The sequence below is a fragment of the Chionomys nivalis genome, chromosome 3 (assembly GCF_950005125.1).
Source record: "Chionomys nivalis chromosome 3, mChiNiv1.1, whole genome shotgun sequence".
Taxonomy (NCBI): Eukaryota; Metazoa; Chordata; class Mammalia; order Rodentia; family Cricetidae; genus Chionomys; species Chionomys nivalis.
In genome coordinates this window covers 110306107-110327987 of record NC_080088.1, presented here as the reverse complement: position 1 = coordinate 110327987, position 21881 = coordinate 110306107, and the positions used below count along the sequence as shown (strand labels likewise).

Here is a 21881-nt window from a genome sequence, read left to right as displayed (position 1 = left end):
GCCTGATAATTTACTCATCCTGATTACCTAAGCTATTTATTAGCCTTATACTGTTTTTGCTGGAGAAAGTTTGCAAGGCTTTAGCGTGACTCAACAAGAAAGGTCTGCCAGTTACAGCGTAGCTGGGAGACTATGGGTCAATACATCTTTCCTGGTATTTCTGAAGTCCGTATTGGTGCGTCTTCTTCACCTTGCAGCTGCCTGACCAGAGCTACACATATTCCTCAATCACTTGATTTATTATTTTTCTGATTCCGTGGTTGGTTATTTGCTACTTTTATATTGTTTTGTTTTGGTTCTTTGGTAGTAATGAGGATGAAAGTCATGCCAAAGATATGCTAGGAAATCCTCTCTTGTTATTCCCCAGCCGGTGAGGCCATGTTTGTTGTGTGTGTTTTATGTGTCCAACTGAAGGGATCAGTAAAGAAGTAGACTTCACTTTGCATGTTTTAGGACAAGGCCTGGAGAATGTCTGTGACGAAGACATCGGTGGATATTCTCAAAATCCTGTGTGATATCCAGAAAGGTAGTTTCCCTACCCCTCTGTTCCTCCACTTGGTTTTTGTCCCAAAGCTTACCAAGGCTATGGTTGTCTAATTTTACCCATTTTTCCATAGGAAAAATCTAATCTTTTTGTTTTTAATTAGTCAGACCGCAGCATATAAAGTTGACTTACTTTCTGTTTACCTGTTTTGGTAAGCTTTCGTTGTTAAGATACCTGACGTATCTGTTGGCCATAAGAAGGGGAGATATCTCACCTATTTAAACGTGGACTTAAAACAGTTGAGAAAGTAACACTCTTGGAGGAGAGGGGCTAAATTTGTTTCAGAAGACTTGTCATTCTTTTTATTTTATTATTTTTAATTGTGTGTATATGTGTCTTTTGTGTGGGTATGTGTGTGTGTTCATGCAGACCAGAGAAGTTAGACCCCTGGAGTTGGCATTACAGGTGATTTTGAGCTATCTGATGTGTGTGCTGGGAATTGAACTCTGGTCCTCTGGAAGAGCAGGGCATGCTCTTAACTACTAATTCACCTTTCCAGCCCCTCCCATTTTATTATAACTCTTAAACTTCCCTTTTCTACCCCCTGAAAGAAGTTTCTTTTTTCAGATTTCACTCTTGAAATAATCTATTGATTCATAACTAGATTAACTCACTCAGATGACTTTAAGTCCTGCCTTCTGTTACCATGACATTCTGGGAGAATCAAATTATAGCATATGAGAATTTGTACATCTGCTGTAACTTTTAAAAATCTAATTACAGACAATCTACAGAAGAAGGATGAATCTGAAGAGTTCTTGAAACAATTTAAAGTGATTGCAAGCTTACAGGTAAAGATATTACGTACCTAGTCAGTGTACCTGACCTTAGTGTGTTCAGCCTTCAGGGACTGTGACACACTGGTTCTTTCTCAGCAACTTTATTGAGATGTAATTCATGTATTGTACAGAATTAGTTGATGCTTTTGGTATATTATTTTCCTAGTTTCTTAAAAGTATAGAAAATACATATAACAAAATGATGCATTCTGATTTTCTCTCTTCATTTCCGCGGCATTAATTATATTCACAAGGCTTTGCAGCCATCACCTGTTTTTTCACACTCAGAGCTGAAAGTCTGTACCCATAAGACAGCACAACTCTCCAGAGTAGAATTATCCAAAATTAATAGTTAAGCCTCCCCTCTTTTGCAATGCTTCCTACAGCACAAAATTATCTGGACCCAAATGTCAAGAGTGCTAAAATTGAGAAACCATTCTCCATAATTATGTTTTTTTTATTTTCCTAACTTTTAGTGTTGAGCCATGAAAATCTTAAATTCCTAATTTATAAGTGAATAATTTCTCAAGGAAAGGGTGAAACTCAATGCTGGGTTTTAACACTGAGTAAACTTGGGGCTTTGTCTCACTTTGATGCAGGAGAACTTTGAGGTCTTCCTTCCATTTGAAGATTACAGCAACAGCACCCTGGTAGCTAGTCTTCGAGAACAGTATATTAAGGCACATGAAGATGCACAGGCTGAGCCTAAACTCAGGGGACCCCCTGGGCCCACCCTGGCCAGGGGGGAGGATTTGAGCATCAGGTCAAAGCTGCACAGACAGGCACTGGCCCTGCAGGTGTCTGCACAAGAGCTGGAGGAAGAACTGGCCTTGAGAGCCTTAAAGGATGGGAAGGTGGGAGCAGCACTGAGCAAATGCAGGTGACACTGGAGTCCCCGCCTTGCGGTTTGTCAGAAAATGACTTTTGTTCTGTCCTTTCTGTCACTGATAAGCATAGGACCAGGGTTACTTTTGTTTTCACAAAAGTGATTATTGGTTTCCTGAGAGCCTGTTTTGGAGCCTCTTTGTCTAAAAATAGTGGTATGGAAGGAAGATAGACCCTGCTTAGTTGGTCACATGACTGTTAAATGTTGGCTCCTGTGCCTTGATCCTTAAGGGTAACTAAAGTACTTTGAAAATGGATCACACTTTGTACCACGAAAAAGTTCTTTGTTGGTGTTGGTGTTGTTTTAATGGTTTTATGAGTGTTTTGATATGTATGTATGTATATATGTGTGTATGTATGTGCACCGCATGCATGTTTCGTGCCCTTAGAGCTCAGAAGACAGTGTCAGATCACCCGGGACTGGAGTTACAGATGGTTGTGAGCCACCATGCCTGGGAGTGCTAAGAACGGAACCCGGATCTTCTGCAAGAGCAACAAGTACCCTTTAAGAGCTGAGCTGTCTCTCAGCCCCCATGAGAAAGCCTTGAAGACTTTATGTGTTGCTGTTAGTGGTTAGATAAGAATGCAAGCGGCACAAATGTGTGTGGTTTTGATCTGAATCCTAACTCCCCACACTTCCTCCCTCTCCAGAGACTTACTTAAGTACCGCTGCAATGCTGACACGGGGAGATTGCTGTTTCTGGTGTGTCAGAAGCTCTGTCATATGTTGGCTGATGATGTCCCACTGACAGCGCCAGTAGGACTGAATCTCCCTTCTGAGATACATGGTCTCGCGTGCCATGCTGCTACCCTCTGCAGTACAGGTGACAAGCTGCATAGATCTTCATACTCTCTGGTTTATTGTACCCATATCTCCCACACACTGTCTGTGATAACTGCATTCTAGAAACCACACAAGAGACAGCTTCTCTTTCTTACACTAGGATACTATAGTTTTAAAACATTAACAGCCAAGTTGTTCCCTTTAGTGCTTGAGTTAGGTGTCTGAGAGACAGGAGGATCATCAGCCCAAGGCTAGCCTGAGCTACTCAGCTAGACCTTACCAATCTGGCAATCAGTCAGTCAATCCCAAAACTCTTTAATACTGTGATTTCTTACTACTTAAGGCATTTGCTTCTGTATGGTCATGGCATTCCCGGCCTCCCCATACTGATCTCTTTCAGGCAATTTTTTTTTTTTTTTTTTTTTTTTTGGTAAGCTTAAGTGCAGACATGAACTTTGTTTACATTAGTCAAAGCTACATGGTGAGCTTGCTATCTACCTTTTGGCCTTCCTGGGGATTTTAAATGGTCATTATAAGAAAGTTGTTTTCAATAAATCAATCAATCAATAAATAAATAAAGAACAAAAGAAAAAGAAAGTTGTTTTCATTATTCTAAAGGAATAAGATAGGATTGACGATCCTGTTCACTTTCAGATATTTTGCTGGATGCTTTAGAACTAAGTAAATACACTTTAACCGCTGTGGAGCTCTCCAGACAGTGCCAGATGGATGACCGTGGAATTCTGACGAAAGTAAGTCACCTCAGAGTTTTACTTCCATAAGCCAAGCTGCTGCTGGCCCGACATGTGACGCTTCATATCACTTGCACAGTTCACAGAATTACCGATATCCCGCTTAGTTTTTTTTTACTCTCCTCTAGAAACCCATCCTCGAAAAAGCTGTGGAGCCAATTCTCTTTCCCAGGCATAGTTGTTTATTTTGATTTGAACTGGTTTTTGAAATATAGGGCCTCTCTGGATATTGACCCTTTCTTAAGGGTTTATTCAAAGTGATATTTTTGCAAGGTCGCCAAAAAGAAAGGAATGCTAGAATATAACTTTCCCTCAGTATTCACAGAAGAAATTGGTTCCAGTTCTGTCCCTCCCTTCAGACAACCAGGATCTGTGGATACTAAAATCCCTCATCCAGAGCTGTGTACCATTTACAGAGAGCCCACACACATCCTCCACGCTTTCGGTTGGAAGTGCCCACCACAGGCAGCTCACAGTGGTCTGCAATTCCAGCTCCAGTTAATCAAGCACTCTGGCTTTCACATGAGTGCATACAGACCTCCAAATAATTAAAATTAATAAAAACATTATTCCTGACTCCCTTACTCAGTTGGTAAAGAGTGTATGTGTTGCAGTGTACCCACTGCTGTCTGCTCTTTGTGGTTTGCTCTTTAGGCCACTTTTGGGACACACAAGGATCCTTATGAAGAGTGGTCCTTCAGTGACTTCTTCAGTGAAGATGGAATCGTTCTTGAGTCGCAGGTGGTGCTGCCACTCATCTATGAGCTGATTTCCTCAGTGGTACCCATTGAAGGTAAGTCTCTCTTGTATCATTTTCTATTTATTTTTGCGTTACGAACAGTGGAGCTATAGATGCTTGGAACCAGAACTATATCCAATAAGATAAATATATGTTAAGGATTCAAGTGCAACAGAATGCATACTGCGTATGATTTCATTTATGCAAGAAAAAAAAATGGGTTCACACTAAGCCATGGTATTCAAAGTCAGGGTAGTCGTTACCCTTTGGGATGGTGGATAAGTCACTTTCTGTTGCTGTGATAAAACACCAGGACCAAAAGCAACTTATGGTAGCCGGGGTTTATTTTGGCATACGATTCCAGAGAATAAAGAGTCTGGCATGGCAGCAAGTTGGCAGGAATGGTAGCTTGGCCGGGCGGTGGTGGCGCACGCCTTTAATCCCAGCACTCAGGAGGCAGAGGCAGGTGGATCTCTGTGAGTTCAAGGCCAGCCTGGTCTACAAGAACTAGTTCCTGGACAGGCTCTAAAACTACAGGAAAACCCTGTCTCGAAAAAAAAAAAAAAAAAAAAAAAAGCAAGAAAGAAAGCAAAAAAAGAAAGCAAAGAACTCATGTCTTCAGAAGCAGCCATGAAGCACAGAGAACAAAAAAAAAAATATATGCTTGGTTTTAGACATTCAAAGCCTGCCTCCAGTGGCTGACTTCCTCCAGCAAGGCTGTACCTGCTCATCTTTCCCAAACAGCACCATTGAATAAGGACCAAGAAGTCTCATACCCAAGTCTCATTCAAATCACCATCCTGGGTTGTGACTTTAGAAGACTATGAAGGGCTTCTGGGTATAAAGATTTAGTTGGTGATCATGGCGCTGCTTATTAGGTTGCATGTTTATCTGAGCATTCTGGATGCGTAGTTTAAGGCTTCTTGTTAATTAGCTAGTTAATTAGTTTGTTAGGTAGGTTGGTTTTAGTTTTTTGGGTTTGTTTTGAGATGGGATATCACTGTATAGCCCAGGCTTGCCTCAAACTTGCAACCTTTCTGCTCCCTAAGTGCTGGGATTTCAGGCATGTATCACCATGCTCAGCTCTGAGTTTTGTAATTTGTTTTGCTTCTTAAAGCAATTGCTGCTTTACAACATTGGTGTTTACAATTTCAATAATAGCTGAGTTTGTTGCTTTGTAAGCGTTATGCTATTTAGTCTTAGTTCATTTCTTTTTCTCTTTTGTAGAAAGCAAAAGATATCCTTTGGATTCTACAAGCTTGCCATACTGTTCCACTAGCAAAGGTATTTACAATTAGAAATGTGTAATATTATAATATAATTTTACTAATATGCAAATGCCAAGATAAAGCATAAATTAATACATACTGAAATTTTGAATATGAATGTCATAAAATTCTTGATGTAATTGTTTAATAGTTTCATTGTTAAATTTTCAGAAGTCAGAGAATTATCTTTACCTGCCAATAATTTAAGCATCTAAACTTAAAAAAAAATGGATATTATGACCAACTGGATTTAAGTTATTTTCCTATTTAGTGTTAATCTTGTTAACAGTCGTGTGTTAACTCTTTCACAAGACTTTGGGAATGATCTTTACAGCTGTTACCTCTTTGAGGAAGTAGGCCATCCCTGAGAGCAATTTCCCGCAACAGTGATCATTATTATTTTTTTTTTAAAAAGGGGGGGTGGCTCTTACAGAGGACCCAGGTTCAATTTTCCAGCACCCATCCAGAGACTCACAACCCTGTAACTGCAGTTCACTCTGACACCCTCTTCTCCTTTGTGTTGGGGGTTTCTTTGTAGCTTTGGTGCCCGTCCCAGAACTAGCTCTTGTAGACCAGACTGGCCTTGAACTCACAGAGATCCGCCTGCCTCTGCCTCCTGAGTGCTGGGATTAAAGGCGTGCATCACCACCTTGACACCCTCTTCTGACCCTCAAAGACTTCTGCATATCCATGGTACACACACACATACTCTGACACACATACATACACATTAAATAAATAAGTAAATATCCATATGAGTTTTTTTCATTGTTAAAGTCTGCAACTATTAAAAAATCATCTTCTCACTTTGTAGGAGACAGCCTTATTCTCCCCATTGTAAGTTCCATCTCTACTCTGCTCCAGAACCTTCAAGAATCCAGTCAGTGGGAGCTGGCCCTGAGGTTCGTGGTCGGTTCCTTTGGTACCTGCCTGCAGCACTCTATGTCAAACGTCATGAGTATCAGTTTGAGTGAAAAGGTACAACTTTAATAATAAATGATTTGACTTTGGGTGATTAGTGTCAAAAGCTCTGGCAAGCCAATCTCCTTTTGGCCTCATTGTGTTGGACCCTGACTCCAAACACCGAGGAGGAGTCGCCCCCCAGAGACCACCTCTCACACCACAGCTGATGTAAAAGCATTAGGATTTTATTAATTCTGTCATGACAGGGTCTGTCAGCATTCAGGAAGCCCAGAGACCCCAAATAGTTGGTACAGGCTACTTTTAAAGGAAAAAGCCACAGAAGTAAGGGGGTGTCTGAGGGTTGTTCTTTGACTATTATGATTGGCTTATTCAAAAGGGCTATTACCAATAATTGGCTGGAGAGCAGTTGCCAGATCAGATGAGGTAAGAGGTCATTTTGACCCCATTTCCCAGGGGCTGAGTCAAAACATGCGTGTGTGGGTAATTGTTTAGGAACTGAGTCAACATCTTAAAGGTTATCTTGCCCCAATTCCTGGAGAACATTCACAAAGACTCAGGGAAATGGAAAGTTCCCAACATTTCAGGAGCTGTTAGGTCCTTGGTTCCCAGGGAGGAAGGGGAAGCATTACTGCTGAGACTGAGAGAGCTCAGAATTTGTCAGAAATGGCTCTAGAGTTATTTTAGAGTTCTACAATTGCAAAGACATTGATGATTATTTGTTAAATGCAAGATACATTTGTTGAGCATCTACTAAGATCCCAGGACATTTACACACATTTTTGTTAGTAGCCTGAAATTCTCCACTTTGCAAATGCTGAAATTCAGAACTGGCCATGTGGAAACTATTAATCAAAGTTTTAGGTTCAGCTGGTGATTCCTCATTCTAACCTCAGCACAGCATTTGTCTGCTGTGGTTTTGTTTTTTGTTTTTTGTTGCAGGCATTTATTATTATTGTTGTTTGTTTGAGAATTTTTTTTTTTTGGCAGAATATCTTGCTGCCCAGACTTACAAAGATGTACCTGCCTTTGTCTCCCAAGTGCAATTTTCAGAATAGCACATCAAATTGGACCTAAAGTTTTTTCTGTTCTTTTCTGAAAGTTACTTGGTGAGACCACATTGACGACCTCAAGGCAAATTGTTATGGAATTGAAAGAAAAGTCCACCACATTTATCAGAGGAAGTACCACAACACTCTTGCAGAAAGTAAGTATTTATGGTTGGTTGGTTTGTTTTGAGCCAGACATGTAGCATTTGATGTGTTCTTCCATTCAGAAGCTGCAAGAGCCCGTGTGACTGCCATACATTGTTGCTTTGTTGTTTTGTAGTTTATGTAAATGGCATTTTATTGAACATGGATGAAATTGTAATGAATCCTGTCCATTTCTTCCCCTTGTTTTTTTTTTTTTTTTTTTGGTTTTTCGAGACAGGGTTTCTCTGTAGCTTTGGAGCCTGTCCTGGAACTAGCTCTTGTAGACCAGCTGGTCTCGAACTCACAGAGATCTGCCTGCCTCTGCCTCCAGAGTGCTGGGATTAAAGGTGTGCACCACCACTGCCTGACACATTTTTGTTTTTTTGGGTTTTTTTTCTAATATTTTTTATGGTTTATTTAATGTGTATTGATGTGAAGGTGTCAGATCCCCTGCAAATGGATCTTCAGACAGTTTTGAGCTGCCATGTGGGTGCTGGGAATTGAACCCAGATCCTTTGGAAGAGCAATCAGTGCTCTTAACCACTGAGCCATCTCTCCAGCCCCTTTTTTGTTATTTTTAATGGACTAAAGGATATTAAAAATCTTTACTTATGGTTTCTTTTTTTTCGGTTTTTCGAGACAGGGTTTCTCTGTGGTTTTGGAGCCTGGCCTGGAACTAGCTCTTGTAGACCAGGCTGGCCTCGAACTCACAGAGATCCGCCTGCCTCTGCCTCCCGAGTGCTGGGATTAAAGGCGTGCGCCACCACCGCCCGGCCTTTTTCTTAGTATTTAGAATATTTTATGTTTCTTCTGAGGACTACAAGAATGTAAGTGTAAACCAGGTGGTGGTGCACGTCCTTGAAGCCAGCCTGGTCTATAGGACAGTCAGGGCTACACAGAGAAACCCTGTCTTGAAAAACACCAACACCAAAGAATGTAAGCATGCAGTAACATGTCTGTACAGAATGCATCCGTTCATTCAAACCCACTGTGCGTGATATGTCTTCATGCTCTGAAATATGGGACAGAAATGTTTTAACTAGGCATGGTTGCTTACACCTGTGATCCCGCATGTGACTGAAGCAGGACAGTCCCCATAAGTTCTGAGTGAGCCTGGGCTACAGAGTAAGAGCTTTATCTTAAGAAAAATATGAATCTAGAGAAAAGGCTTAAAGTTAAAAGCACTTACTGTTCTTCCAGTGGATCCAGGTTCAATTCTGATACCCTCACACAGACATACACGCAGGCAAAACGCCAATGCACATAAGATAAAATAAAAATAAAAAAATTCCACTTTGAAACGGGTATTGTATGGCACAAGCTAGTCTCAAATTTGAATTCAGTGTATAGCCAAAGGTGACTTTGAACTCCTGATTCTCCTGCCTCTAGGGCTGGCATCATAGGCACATGCAAGTCTTTAATTTTTAAGACATTCTAACAGCTTTTTGGAGGGGAAGGATTATTGTTTTTGTATTGGGCACTTGGGTTAAATTTATTAATGTCAGATTAATTAGTAAGCCCCCCAGACAAGACTGAAACACGGGACAGCCCAAGCTATATTGCCTTCCCAACACTGGTACTCCTTACCATGCCCAGCTCTGTCAGATTGCTTTAAAAGAAGCTTTGAGGACTGGCAGAGTAGCATAGTGGTAAAGGTGATAGTCATGCAAACATGACAACCTGAATTTGAGCCTTGGAACCTAAATAATGGTAGAAGGAAAGAATCAGTTCCACAGAGTTCTCTTCTAACCTCCACATGTTCCCGAGGTCACGTGTCCCCTAACCCCACATAGCAATGGCTCTGGCTGGCCAGCCTAGCTGAATCAGAGAATTGAAGGCCAATGAGAGACCCTATTTGAGGGGAAAAAAAAAAAAGGGTATGACACCTAAGGAAGGGCATTCTGAGTTCCTTCTGACCTCTTATGCACACATATGCACGTGAGTGCTCACACTTCTGAACGTGCTGATGCTTTAAAAGTTCAGAAAAGTGTAATGATAAACAAGGCGTTACAGCACACTCTTTATTGACATGTTACTTAATGGCAAGCTTTCTTTTTTTCTATTATTTGTAATAGTTTTTTCCCTCATCATACATAAGGTTCTTTTGGAGGATTGTTTTGAGATAGAATCTCTCTCCATAGCCCTGGTTATACTAGAACTTCACTTTATAGACCAGGCTGGTCTCAGACTCACAGAGCTCCACCTGCTTCTGCCTCCCAAGTGCAGGTATTAAAGGTGTGTGCCGCCATGCCCAGCATATAAGTCTCCTTACCCTTAAGTATCCAGTGTTTGTCTCCTTTTTGTTTACTGACAGTGCAGATTTCTCCATCACTAAATTTAACAGTAGTATAAAGATTAGTGCTAATTTAATGCCCACATTCTAATTTAATTTCGTCTCTTTTCTCAATCATGTGTTTTGGTACAAGATCTGGATTAATTCATATACTTAATGAGCCTGCAGACTACCAGCTGTTAACTTTTATAAATAAAGGTTTGTGCCAGGCAGTAGTGGTGCACACCTTTAATCCCAGCACTCAGGAGGCAGAGGCAGGAGGATCTCTGTGATTTCGAGGCCAGCCTGGTCTACAAGAGCTAGTTCCAGGACAGAAACCAAAAAGTTACAGAGAAACCCTGTCTCGAAAATACAAAAATAAATAAATAAATAAAGGTTCGCTAGAACATCCATGCTGCTTTGTTATCTGAATGCTGAGGCTGCTTTTCTGCCACTAGAGACGCAATGAGTTCTTGCTACAGAGGTATGCCTGCAAGGCTGAAACATTTCCTATGTGGACATTTTTAAAAAGGGCCGAGTCTTGGGGCTGAAGAGATTGCTCAGCAGTTTAGAGCAGAAAGGTCCAGGATATGTGATGGAGGAAGGTCATTTGTCAATAAACAAACTGCCTTGGCCCATTTGATAGGCTATCCCTTAGGTGGGTGGAGTAGACAGAATAGAATGCTGGGAGGAAGAGGAAGTGAGCTCAGATGCAAGGCAGCTCCTCTGAGAGACAGACGCCATGCTCTCCTCTCCAGAGCAGATGCGATGAAGCTCTGACCCAGGATGGACGTAGGCTAGAATCTTCCCGGTAAGCGCACCTTGGGGTGCTACATACATGAACAGAAATGGGCCAAGCAGTGTTTAAAAGAATAGAGTTTGTGTGTCGTTATTTTGGGGCATAAGCTAGCCAGGCAACCATGAGCCGGGCTGTGGGAAGAGGCCCGCAGCTCCCTACTACAGATATGATTCCAAGTACCTATGTGGCAGCTCACAAGGGTCCTGTAACTCCAGTTCCAGGGCATTTGATGCCCTCTTCTGACCTCTGCAAATGCTGCACACATACCATGTACATGCATTCATGCAGACAAAATGCCCATACATAAAATGATTATATATATAGCTTTTGGGGGGGTAGGTTGGTTTGTTTTGTTTTGTTTTTCCAAGGCAGGGTTTCTCTATGTAGCAGCTCTGGCTGTCCTGGAACTCACTTTGTAGTGGCCTCAAGCTCACTGAGATCCTTCTGCCTCCGCCTCCCAAGTGCTCGGATTAAAGGCATGCACCACCACTGCCCATCAACATAATTTTTTTTTTTAAAGGCCAAGTCCTGGTGTTGCTTTTAGTAATCATCTTTTACCCAACCTTAATCTGGGACCCTATACTTTAAGGTGCAGAATGGTGTTGTGGAGCACTGCATCTTTCTCTTTAGAGTTCTCCAGAGCCTGGCATTTATTTTGTTTTGTTTTTAGACAGAGAACATTGAGTCAGCAGAGAAAAGAGAAATAGTTGTAAGCGAGCCCTTAGATAGATGAGGACGCTGGAGATGGTATTCAGTGACGTGTGAAAGGGAGGGACATTCTGTTAGGTGGTGACTGATGCGTGTAGGGGAAGCGGTACAGACTACATAGAGTAAACCTCCATGAACTAAGATGGCTGCAGCAGCAGCATCACCCTATGGTACCACTGTCGTACACGCAGTCTGTCAGGAATTACACAGCTTTGTATTGGTTCAGATCCAGAGGGTGGGGTGGATTTGCCGATGGGAAGGTGTGGTAGATGTGTTTTGGTTCTTCTGATTTCTTGGCTTGCTAAAATATGGGTTCAGTAACTAAGGAGGCAAAGGAGGGTTCATGGGTGATTTCAGAGACTGACGTCAGCTGGAGGGAGAAAGAAGACTTCTGTGCCCTGCAGAGCTCACTGAGACGGCTCTCCTATTTCTAGTCCTGGCCAAAGGTGCCTTTAGCAACCGTCTTAGAGCTGCTTCTCTGTTACCTCCGGAAAGGCTGCTCTTTCTGGAGGGCTCAGCCCTCAGCGGGGGAGTTGAGCCGAGGGGCCTTCCTTCTGTTTACCCATGATGCTTTTCTCCTACAGGTGTTTAGCTGTCGCCTGGTGGATCTGGACTTGGCCTTGGCTTACTGCACTCTCTTACCTCAGAAGGATGTGTTTGAGAACCTCTGGAAGCTCATAGATAAAGCGTGGCAGAACTACGACAAAATTCTGGTATGCCCTGAGCATGGAAGCCTGCTCCTGTTGACGTGTTAGAGGTTTGGGGGACAAAGTGAAGGGCTTTGCTAGCAAGTCTCAACTTTTTAGCAGAAATGGTGATCTGTCTCATATGGTCTCAACCCATTTATGCTTGACTGGTGACACACTGGTGATAAGCATTGCTTAAAGAGTTAAGATGGCCTCCTTCCTTCCTTTTTTCTTTTTCTTTATTTTTTCTGAGACAGGATTTCTCTGTGTAGCCCTGACTGTCCTGGAACTTGATTTGTAGACCAGGCTAGTCTCTAATTAGTGCTGGGTTTAAAGGTGCACCACCACTCCTGGCAATATCTCTTAAAAGACTAAATAGTTTAATCTTAAAAAACTAAACACAACAACAACAACAAAATAACTATAACTGGGTGTGGTGACATTTGCCTTTAATCCCAGCACTTGAGAGGCAGGTATTTCTAATGAAGGCCAGCCTGATCTACAGAACATGTTCCAGAATAGCCAAGGATACGCAGAGAAATCCTGTCTTGAAAAACTAAATGAAATATTTAAACCTATATGTGTGGTCAAGCATGGTGATGCACACCTTTGATTCCAGTACTCTTGGATAGCAGAGGCATATAGAGTTGGAAAAAAGGGGGACTGGGGAGATGGCTGAGCAATTCAGAGTACTGGCTGCTCTTCCAATGCACATGGATACTGTTTTCCTAGCATCCTCGTGGCAGCTAGCAGCTAACAACTGCCTGTAACTTCAGTCTCAGGGAATTTAAGTGCCTTGGGCACAGACATATATAAGCAAACACTCCCATACATAAAATACAGATAAATAAGTCCATATGTGGGCTGAGAAAATGTCTGTTGGTGAAGCTTGCTGCACAAGTAGAAGGATCTGAGTTTGATCCTCAGAGCACACACTGAAAGAACAAGCAAGTGTGATGGTGGGCACTTGTAGTTCCAGTGATGGGGGCACGGGCGGACGGAACCGGGCGGTCCTGGGCTTGCTGGCTAGCTCGCCTACTGAGCAAGTTCTAGGTGGGTGACAGAACGGTTTCAAGAAAAGTGAGTGGTTCTTGGAGAATGGTAGCCAGGGTTGTCCTCCAGCTCCACACAAATCTTTGTGCAGCCTTAGAACTTCACCCTTTTCTCTGAAACCCTGAACCCCAGAGCAAGGCTTTTGTGTAGGATGGGTTTAAAGGCCATATAAACTCATCTTGGAGTTATTCTGATTGGTTGGTTTTTTTTTTTGTTTGTTTGTTTCTTTGTTGTTGTTTTGTGAGAAATTTTGAGGTTAACCCAGGTTGGCCTAAAAGTATCCTTTTATTGTGAAGGAAAAGTAGACTAAAGTTATGGTACCATGCAAAAAGCTATGATGCTGTCTAAAAGTAATGACTGAGGGTGAGTCATGTAGCTCAGCTGGGGAGTGCTGACCCAACAAAGTGGGTGCATGCCTGTAGTCACAGCACTTGGGAAGTAAAGGTAAGAGGATCAGAAGTTCAGGGTCCTCAGACACACAGTAAATGGGAGGCTAGTTAGGGCTACCTGAGACCCTGCCTCCAACAAAAGTCTCTGTATGGGGGTGTTGCTGGAGAGAGGACTCAGCAGTTAGAGTAGTTGCTGCTTTTCAGAGGACCAAGTTCAGTTCCCAGCAGCAATGCCAGGCAGCACAAAACTGTCTTAACTCTAGCTCCAGACGATCTGACAAACTCCCCAGCCTCTGCAGGCACCTGCACACCTGTGGCACACACTCACATAGACACACACACATAGAGAAAACCGAGGCTGAAAAGGTGGCTCAAGGGTCAAGAGTGTGTACCTCTCTTCTGGAACTCTGGAATTCGGTTCCCAGTACCCCCACATTGAGCAACTCACAAGCCCCTGTAACTCCAGCCCAGGGGAATCTGATACCTGTGGCATCCTTGAGCACCTGTACACAAGTGCACATACATACAGAGAGACACATAATTTGAAGTAATAATAAAAAAAAATCCTTAAAATCACAATAAATCTTTTAAAAAGGAGTACTGACCATACAAACCAGTATGTAGTGGTCTACACTCTTGTCACAGAAAAGTGTATAGGGTTTAGGGAATGTGAGAACTCAGGATTGAACCCAGGGTGCACACAAACTGGGCCATGTCCTCAGCCTAAGGTTATGAGTTTTCTGTTCTTAAACAGGGTCTTTTGTGTAGCTTGTCTGCCTGACACTCTCCAGCCCCGGGTGCTCTTGACCTCTCGGTCCTCCCCAGTGCTGGGATTGCACAGGTGCTGCTGGACCTGGCTTTGACTTCCCCCCCTTCTTTCTGAGTTTTAAATAAAATGAATTAGAACTAATACTATTTGATCTTGTTTTAACTTTTTAGGCATTATCTTTGGTGGGCTTTCAGCTGGCAAATCTCTATCAGGATACTGAGACAGGGCGTCGGTTCCATGAAATCAGTATTGATGCTCAGTGGGGTATTCGTCTTGGTAAACTTGGTGTAAGTATTCATAGTGCTTTTATTTATTTCTTGAAGATTATGTACTCTCAGATTATAAGACAAAGATCTTGTTAACCGTTGCTTTGGGGTTTATAAAGAAACAGGGGTCTTTTGTGTTATTTCTTTTCTGATATTTCCTTTAATAATGATAGAAAAAGCTTGATAATTTCCCCTGGCTTAGCTCTCCTTTATAGATGTATGTCTAATACTGACTGACATTTATACTCTCAGACTTACCTGAAGCCTTACATCATCTGTTGTTTAGTTAGTAGTTTTTTTTTTTTCTCTGAGACAGGGTTTCTCTGTAGTTTTGGAGCCTGTCCTGGAACTAGCTCTTGTAGACCAGGCTGGCCTCGAACTCAGAGAGCCGCCTGCTTCTTCCTCCTGGGTCCTGGGGTTCAAGGTGTGCGCCACTACTGCCCGGGCTTAGTTACTAGATTTTTGTTGTTTTCTTTTGGAGGTAGGATTTTGCTGTGCTGTTCAAGGCTTGGACTTGGTTTAAACAGATCCTCCTGCTCTGCCTCCTGAGTAACAGGGATTTCTAATGCATGCTGCTGTCCCTTCCTGAGTAACAGGGATTTCAAATGCATGCTGCTGTCCCTTCCTGAGTAACAGGGATTTCTAATGCATGCTGCTGTCCCTTCCTGAGTAACAGGGATTTCAAATGCATGCTGCTGTCCCTTCCTGAGTAACAGGGATTTCTAATGCATGCTGCTGTCCCTTCCTGAGTAACAGGGATTTCAAATGCATGCTGCTGTCCCTTCTTGGCTAAAATATAATATTAAGGAGTAGCAGTGATACATACTGTCACCCTAGTCCTTGGGAAGCTAAAGCAGGAGGGTGGTGAATTTGAGGTCAGTTTGGGGTATAAAATGAGACATAAAACATTTCATTTGCAAGTAGATTATTTATGAGGAAGGCGAACATTGCTGAAATGCTGTGTGTTTTGAAACTTCCTGTGCAGCAGCGGAGCCAGTCCACTAACACTAACAGCCAGGCTTCCCTGATGAAGTGGCAAAGATTCCCCAGGGTTCACAGTGGTGGTTGATTGAACAGCATGGTAAAAATAAAATGTAGGGCTAGCCAGATGGCTCAGTGGGAAAAGATGCTTATCACCAAGCCCAAGGACCTGAGCTTTTCATCCCTAGAACCGGCATTGTAAGCCTCCTTACACTGGCTCAGCAGGCACACACACATACACACACACAGACATGCATGCACACAATAAATAGGTAAATAAACTTAAAAATAAAATTTGGAGGAGCTGTAGAAAATGTGTCTTTATAGTAATAATAATAGTAAAGTAAAAAGGCTTGTTGTAATGCTGCCCTATTTCTGATACTTTTCAGTGTTTTTCATTTTGTCTTCTCTGTCTCTAGATTTCTTTTCAGTGTGCTTTCAGACAAAATTTCCTCACCAAGAAAGACCTCCTTAAAGCTCTTGTTAATAACACAGACATGGACATAAGCCTCATTCTGGAATATTGCAGGTAATCTTTAAATGTTGATACCATCTATGCTGTTGGCTTAGCCAGCTTACAGTCCTCGCTTGGTAAGAGTAGTCAAGGCTATATTCCTGCAGCCTGTAGACCTCTGTTTTCTTTTTCTGTGGTGGGCCTGAGCAGACACAAAGCCAGATTGAATTATCTGGCGAGATCTATAATCCAAGCCTGTGATAAAAATACAGAAACTCTGCTCTGAGCTGGTATTGTGTCTCACACCTATATTCCTATACTCAGGCAAGAAAATCATAAGTTCAAGACTAGCCTGAGCTACATAGTGAAATCCTGAATCAAATATATATATACATTTCTGGGTTTCTTCTCCCTGGCAGTTTTGACTCAGCAAGTCTGAACTGAGGAGCCCTAAAATCCTCAGTATTTAATATAGGATTCGTATGGATGACTCCTATGATGAGAGGAGCATGGGGATATTCTGAGTTCAGTAATGCTTCTACCTGTGGGAACCATTGTTAAGGTCATATACAGAACATGAATACACTGGACAAAGTGAGGAGACAAAGATGGGGCAAACTATGTGAGATGGTCATGGTCGCCGAATGATGTCTGTTTCTCAGATAGTGAAGGTTCTCGCTCCTCTCTGACTTGTGATAGATAAGTGGATTCTGGGGGTTTTATTGTTTGTTTGTTTGTTTGTTTGTTTTTTGATCTAGAATGTCATGTAACCCATAAAAGCTTCACATTTGCTATGTAGCTGAGGTTGGTCTTGAACTCCTGATCATCTTGCCTTCATCTCCAAGTGCTAGGATCACAGGTGCATATCATTATGCTAGCTTAGATCTGAGTCTCTTTTGCTTTTGTTTTGGTGCTAGGGATCAAATGCATCTCCTCAAGCACATTACCCGCACATCCCAATCCCCAATGCCTGAATTACTGATAGCAGCTGCTTGGCATATTCTTTCAACAGCCAAGCATCTGGTCGGTCCCTCCTCCCTTTGGGGACAAGAGTCGTGATCCTGGCTCTCTTTATGCTGTGGCTGCAGTCAAGGACTAAAAGCTGCCGAGAGCTCTGCATGGCACTGACTCTTTAGTTTTAAGAACTTCAAACATTATTGGGGTGTGTCTGCCGTTCTTTACAAAATTGGATCCCAGTGGGCTCTGAGTGCCGCTTCATGTAACTGTTCCCTTTCCTGCAGTTTAAGTAGCCATGGTAATACTAAGTTTGTTTCAGTCATTCAGCAAAGGCTTTGATCATTTGTATTGACAGTGACACTTTGCCCGAGGCAATCCATGTGAACTAACTCAGATGACTAAATTTTTTCATTTGGTTCTTGTTGTTCTGGTCCAGACTGGTTTGGAACTCCTTATGTCACTCAAACTGGCCTCCAATTTGTGATCCTGCTAAGTCAGCCTCCTAAACAAAGGGATTACAGATGTGAACCACCTTGGCACCAGGCCCAGCTGGCATTTAAAATGTCAGGGGACTTAACTGTGATGGTTCTTTTTGTTTGTTTGTTTTTCAAGACAGGATTTCTCTGTGTAGCTTTGGAGCCTGTCCTGGCTGTACTCTGTAGACCAGGCTGGCCTCGAACTCACAGAGATCCGCCTGCCTCTGCCTCCCGAGTGCTGAGGTTAAAGGCGTGCGCCACCACTGACCTGCTTGACTGTGATGGTTCTTAAAGCATTGCTTCATATCTCATTTACTATGCATGGCAAACTAAAGGATCACTGTCTCATTCTAAGGGTCTGAGGAGGTGTTTCAGTTGTTACTTTGTCTATACTGGCCAAGGTCTTTTTTTTTTTTTTTTTTTAATTATATAACTTATTTTGTGTGTGTGTGTGAAATAGATCTAGACTAGCCAAGAACTCCCTGTGTGGCTAAGGATGACCTTGAACTCTTGATTCTGTTAACTACCAGGAGCTGATATTACCAGCTAGACTACATGGTTTGAAAAGACAATAATTAAACCAGACATTGTGATATAGATTACCTCAAGCCCGATTCTAGCCACAGTTTCCAGGACCCCTTCATTAAAAAAAAAAAAAAAAAAAAAAAAAAAGCAGTATTTAGCTTTGATGATGCGTATTCCTTCTGACTATGAGGCTCCCTGAGTGTTAGGAGCCCCTGCTTAGCATGCACACCCTGGAGATCAGCCTGTAACTGACCGTTCCTTTCAGCACCTTTCAGCTGGACTCGGATGCAGCCCTTCAGCTGTTCATTGAAACCCTGCTCCACAACACTAACAACCAGAGCCAGGGTAGTGCCAGCCCAGAGGCCACAAAGCAGCAGCATACCAGACTCCTGGCAAAAGCCACTGAAATGATTCCCTTACTGGCAAGCACAAAGGATTTGGTGATCAGTCTTAGTGAGATCCTTTACAAGGTAGGTGAGTGAGGAAGTGGGCACCTCTGGCCGCCCACTCTCCTCATCCTTAATTAATTTATTTATTAATTAATTTTTTATGCTGGGCAATGGTGGCGTATGCCTTTACTCCCAAACATGGGAGGCAGAGGCAGGCGGATTGCTATGAGTTTGAGGCCAGCCTGGTCTACAAGAGCTAGTTCCAGGACAGGCTCCAAAGCTACAGAGAAACCCTGTCTCGAAAAAAAAAAAAAAAAAACTATTATTAAAAAAAATTAATCTTATATAAGGTAAATGAGTGAGGAATTAGGTATCTCTGGTCGACCATTCTCCTCATCCTTAACTAACTACAATACTATCAACTGGATATGTTAAGTCCTGAAGTTTTCGTCTTTGTTTTGTTTTAAGATAGGGTCCCACATAGCCCAGGCTAGACTCAGTATGTAACTCAGGATAGTCTTAAATCTTGAGCCTGTGGTGGGGGAGCACGCCTTTAATCCCAGCATTTGGGAGGCAGAGGCAGGCGGATCTCTGTGAGTTCGAGGCCAGCCTGGTTTACAGGGTAAATTTCAGGACAGGCACCAAAGCTACACAGAGAAACCCTATCTTGTGTCGGGGGTGGGGGTGGGGGGGGAGAAGAAAAAGAAGAAAAAAACTCCTGAGCCTTCTGGTTCTATCTCAAGTGCTGGGATTATAGGTGTGTGCCACCACATTCTGCTAAATTGTCTGTCTGTCTGTCTGCCTGCCTGCCTCTCTGTGTGGGTACTGGTCGCCCCAGAAGACATAAGTTTACCAGGAACTGGCAACTGTAACTGGTTTAAGCTGCCTGGCATGAGTGCTGGGAAACCAGCACAAAGTGGTTTCTAACCACAGAGTGATCTCTGAGTCTTAAGTTCTTTATGTTCACACAGCAATCTATTTAATACATCCCCGTCCTGTCTTTCTTACCTTCTTTTCTCCCCTCAAAATAAAGTAGCATTTTCCACCAGAGCTGTTTGGTTTGTTTTTTCTCAATATGTGGCTTTTTGTGATGGTCTCAAGTGGCAGTCTAAACTGTCCTGGGACTTGCTGTCACCAGGGGTGACTTTGAACTCCTTCCTCTATTTCCCAATTGCTGGGGTTGCAGGTGTATGCCACCATGCTTGGTTTCTCAGATATGTTTTCACCTTACATTTACTTATTTTGCATCTCTTATGGGGTATGCTCATCACAGCACGTGTGAGGTCAGAGGACAGCTTACACGGAACTCTGTTTCTACCATGTGGGTCCCAGGGGTTGAACTCAGATTATCAGATTTGGCAACCCTACTCAGATTTTTTTAAATAGCAAGCATTCTTTGTCAAAGAATCATATGAGAAAGAAAGTGTAGATTCCAAAGGGAAAATTTTCCTGTGGGTCCTGCTCTCTGGAGTGGGGTAAATGTTAATAACTTAGTGTAGTGCCATTCCATAGTAAGTATCTGGCCCATTACCTGTCCTGTGTAGTATCCACTGCTGGAGGGGACACTCCATTTGACCAGCCTTTCGTGAATAGAAGTTTACACCATACATTTCAGTATTATCAACAGTTACATTGAATGAATGTGTGTTTTCCTATTGTGTGTGTGTGTTTTAATGAAATTTTCTAACATTTGGTATTTTTAAATTAAGAGGTAGTTTGATTGGGAGGTCGGAACGTAGGTAACAGGAGAAATGAGGTTATCAGACTGTAAGATGAATTTCAGTCTTATAAGTCAGCCGGAAATTATAGACTTGCTCCTAGGTATGATGAACCATCTTCCCACGTTGACAATTATGTACTTTTAGTTGGCATTTAAAAATTAGAAAATGCTGTGTGGGCAGAAAGGAGGAGCAAAGAGAATACTTGTCTTTTTATGAGCTTGCGCAGATACCACCCAGTTAACCCTTGTGTCAGAAGGGTGGTTAAGGCTGAGTCCTTCCAGGGCCTCAGACACGAAGGCCCACGCTGTAGTTAGGGCATTTCTGAGGTAGCCTTCCTCCCTCATTTCTAACATATGTAGAACAAAGTTGACCATGTGTTTATCCTTTTTGTGTTTTCTCTAAAATAGCACTGCCTTGTACAGCTTGTTAAAGTGTGTTTCAAGACATCTTAGCTGTGGGTATTTAGCCTAGTAAAGGTAGTTTTAGAGGTGGGATTTGGTCTGTGAAGGGCAGCCGGGGCTTCGGTGCCTGCTGAGCTTGTGTTTGTTATTTGTACCAATGAACATTACCAAATAGAGCATGCGTGAGCGTGGCAGCGTCTTCTCATGTTTTGACATATTTCTGCTTTTTCGCAGCTGGACCCGTATAATTATGAAATGATTGAAGTTGTACTGAAAGTTATAGAACAAGCCAATGAAAAGATAACCAGTGTGAACGTTAATCAGGTACAGAAGTATTTTAAACATTGAAAACTCATCTCTGTGCTTTGGTTTATTACAGTGATATTTTAGTATAATTATAATACTAAGAATATGATCTGGGTTCTTTCTGAGTTGTTCTTTGATTTCCCTTTAGATTTTGAACTTAATTTTTAATAGTTTTATAATTTAAATGTAATATATTTAATTGTTTAAGAATTTCAGCTGGGCAGTGGTGTGACACACACCTTCAATCCCAGCACTCAGGCAGAGGCAGGCAGATTTCTATGAGTTCAAGGCTAGCCTGGTCTACAAAGTGAGTTTCAGGACAGTCAGAGTTGTTACACAGAGAAACCCTATCTTGAAAACGAAAAAGAAAAGAAAGAAAAGATTTCATACATGAATACAGTGTATTTTGATCATATTTACCCCCTAGTCCTCTACCAACTTATCCCTAAAACAACCCCTAGTTTTCTTTAATTCATTTATTATTTTTATTAGTGATTTTTACTTTTTCCATTTTTAAAAAAACATTATTTAAGTGTGTGTGTGTATGCACGTGCACACATGTGTGCGCAGTCATGTCTGTGTGTGACTGTGGTGTGCCAGTACCATGCACACCACATGGGCCATCAAAGGGAGTCACCGCTCTCCTTTAACCTTTGCATGGGTTTGGAGGATTAAACTCAGGCTGTCAAACTTGCACGGCAAGCACTGCTGAGACATCTTCCCCACCCGTGGGTTTGTTATTTTTTGGAACAAGATCTCATATAACTCAAGCCATTTTCCTTCCTTCCTTACTTTTTCAAGACAAGGTTTCTCTGTGTAGCCCCAACAGTCCTGGAACTTAACTGTATAGACCAGATGGCCTCA

At 42.3% G+C, this 21881-nt stretch overlaps 1 protein-coding gene across 1 annotated transcript in view; it reads left to right on the top strand.

Moving 5' to 3' along the window:
* Positions 1-21881, top strand: part of Kntc1 (kinetochore associated 1) — a 79536-nt gene that overhangs the window by 38293 nt on the left and 19362 nt on the right. Inside the window, exons 32-45 of the mRNA XM_057764487.1 lie at positions 454-526; positions 1268-1335; positions 1923-2203; positions 2860-3032; positions 3647-3744; positions 4399-4537; positions 5711-5767; positions 6566-6729; positions 7775-7879; positions 12229-12357; positions 14712-14828; positions 16208-16317; positions 18466-18670; positions 20946-21035. Coding sequence (XP_057620470.1) covers positions 454-526; positions 1268-1335; positions 1923-2203; positions 2860-3032; positions 3647-3744; positions 4399-4537; positions 5711-5767; positions 6566-6729; positions 7775-7879; positions 12229-12357; positions 14712-14828; positions 16208-16317; positions 18466-18670; positions 20946-21035 — 1809 coding nt within the window. The remainder of the gene's footprint in view (positions 1-453; positions 527-1267; positions 1336-1922; positions 2204-2859; positions 3033-3646; positions 3745-4398; positions 4538-5710; positions 5768-6565; positions 6730-7774; positions 7880-12228; positions 12358-14711; positions 14829-16207; positions 16318-18465; positions 18671-20945; positions 21036-21881) is intronic.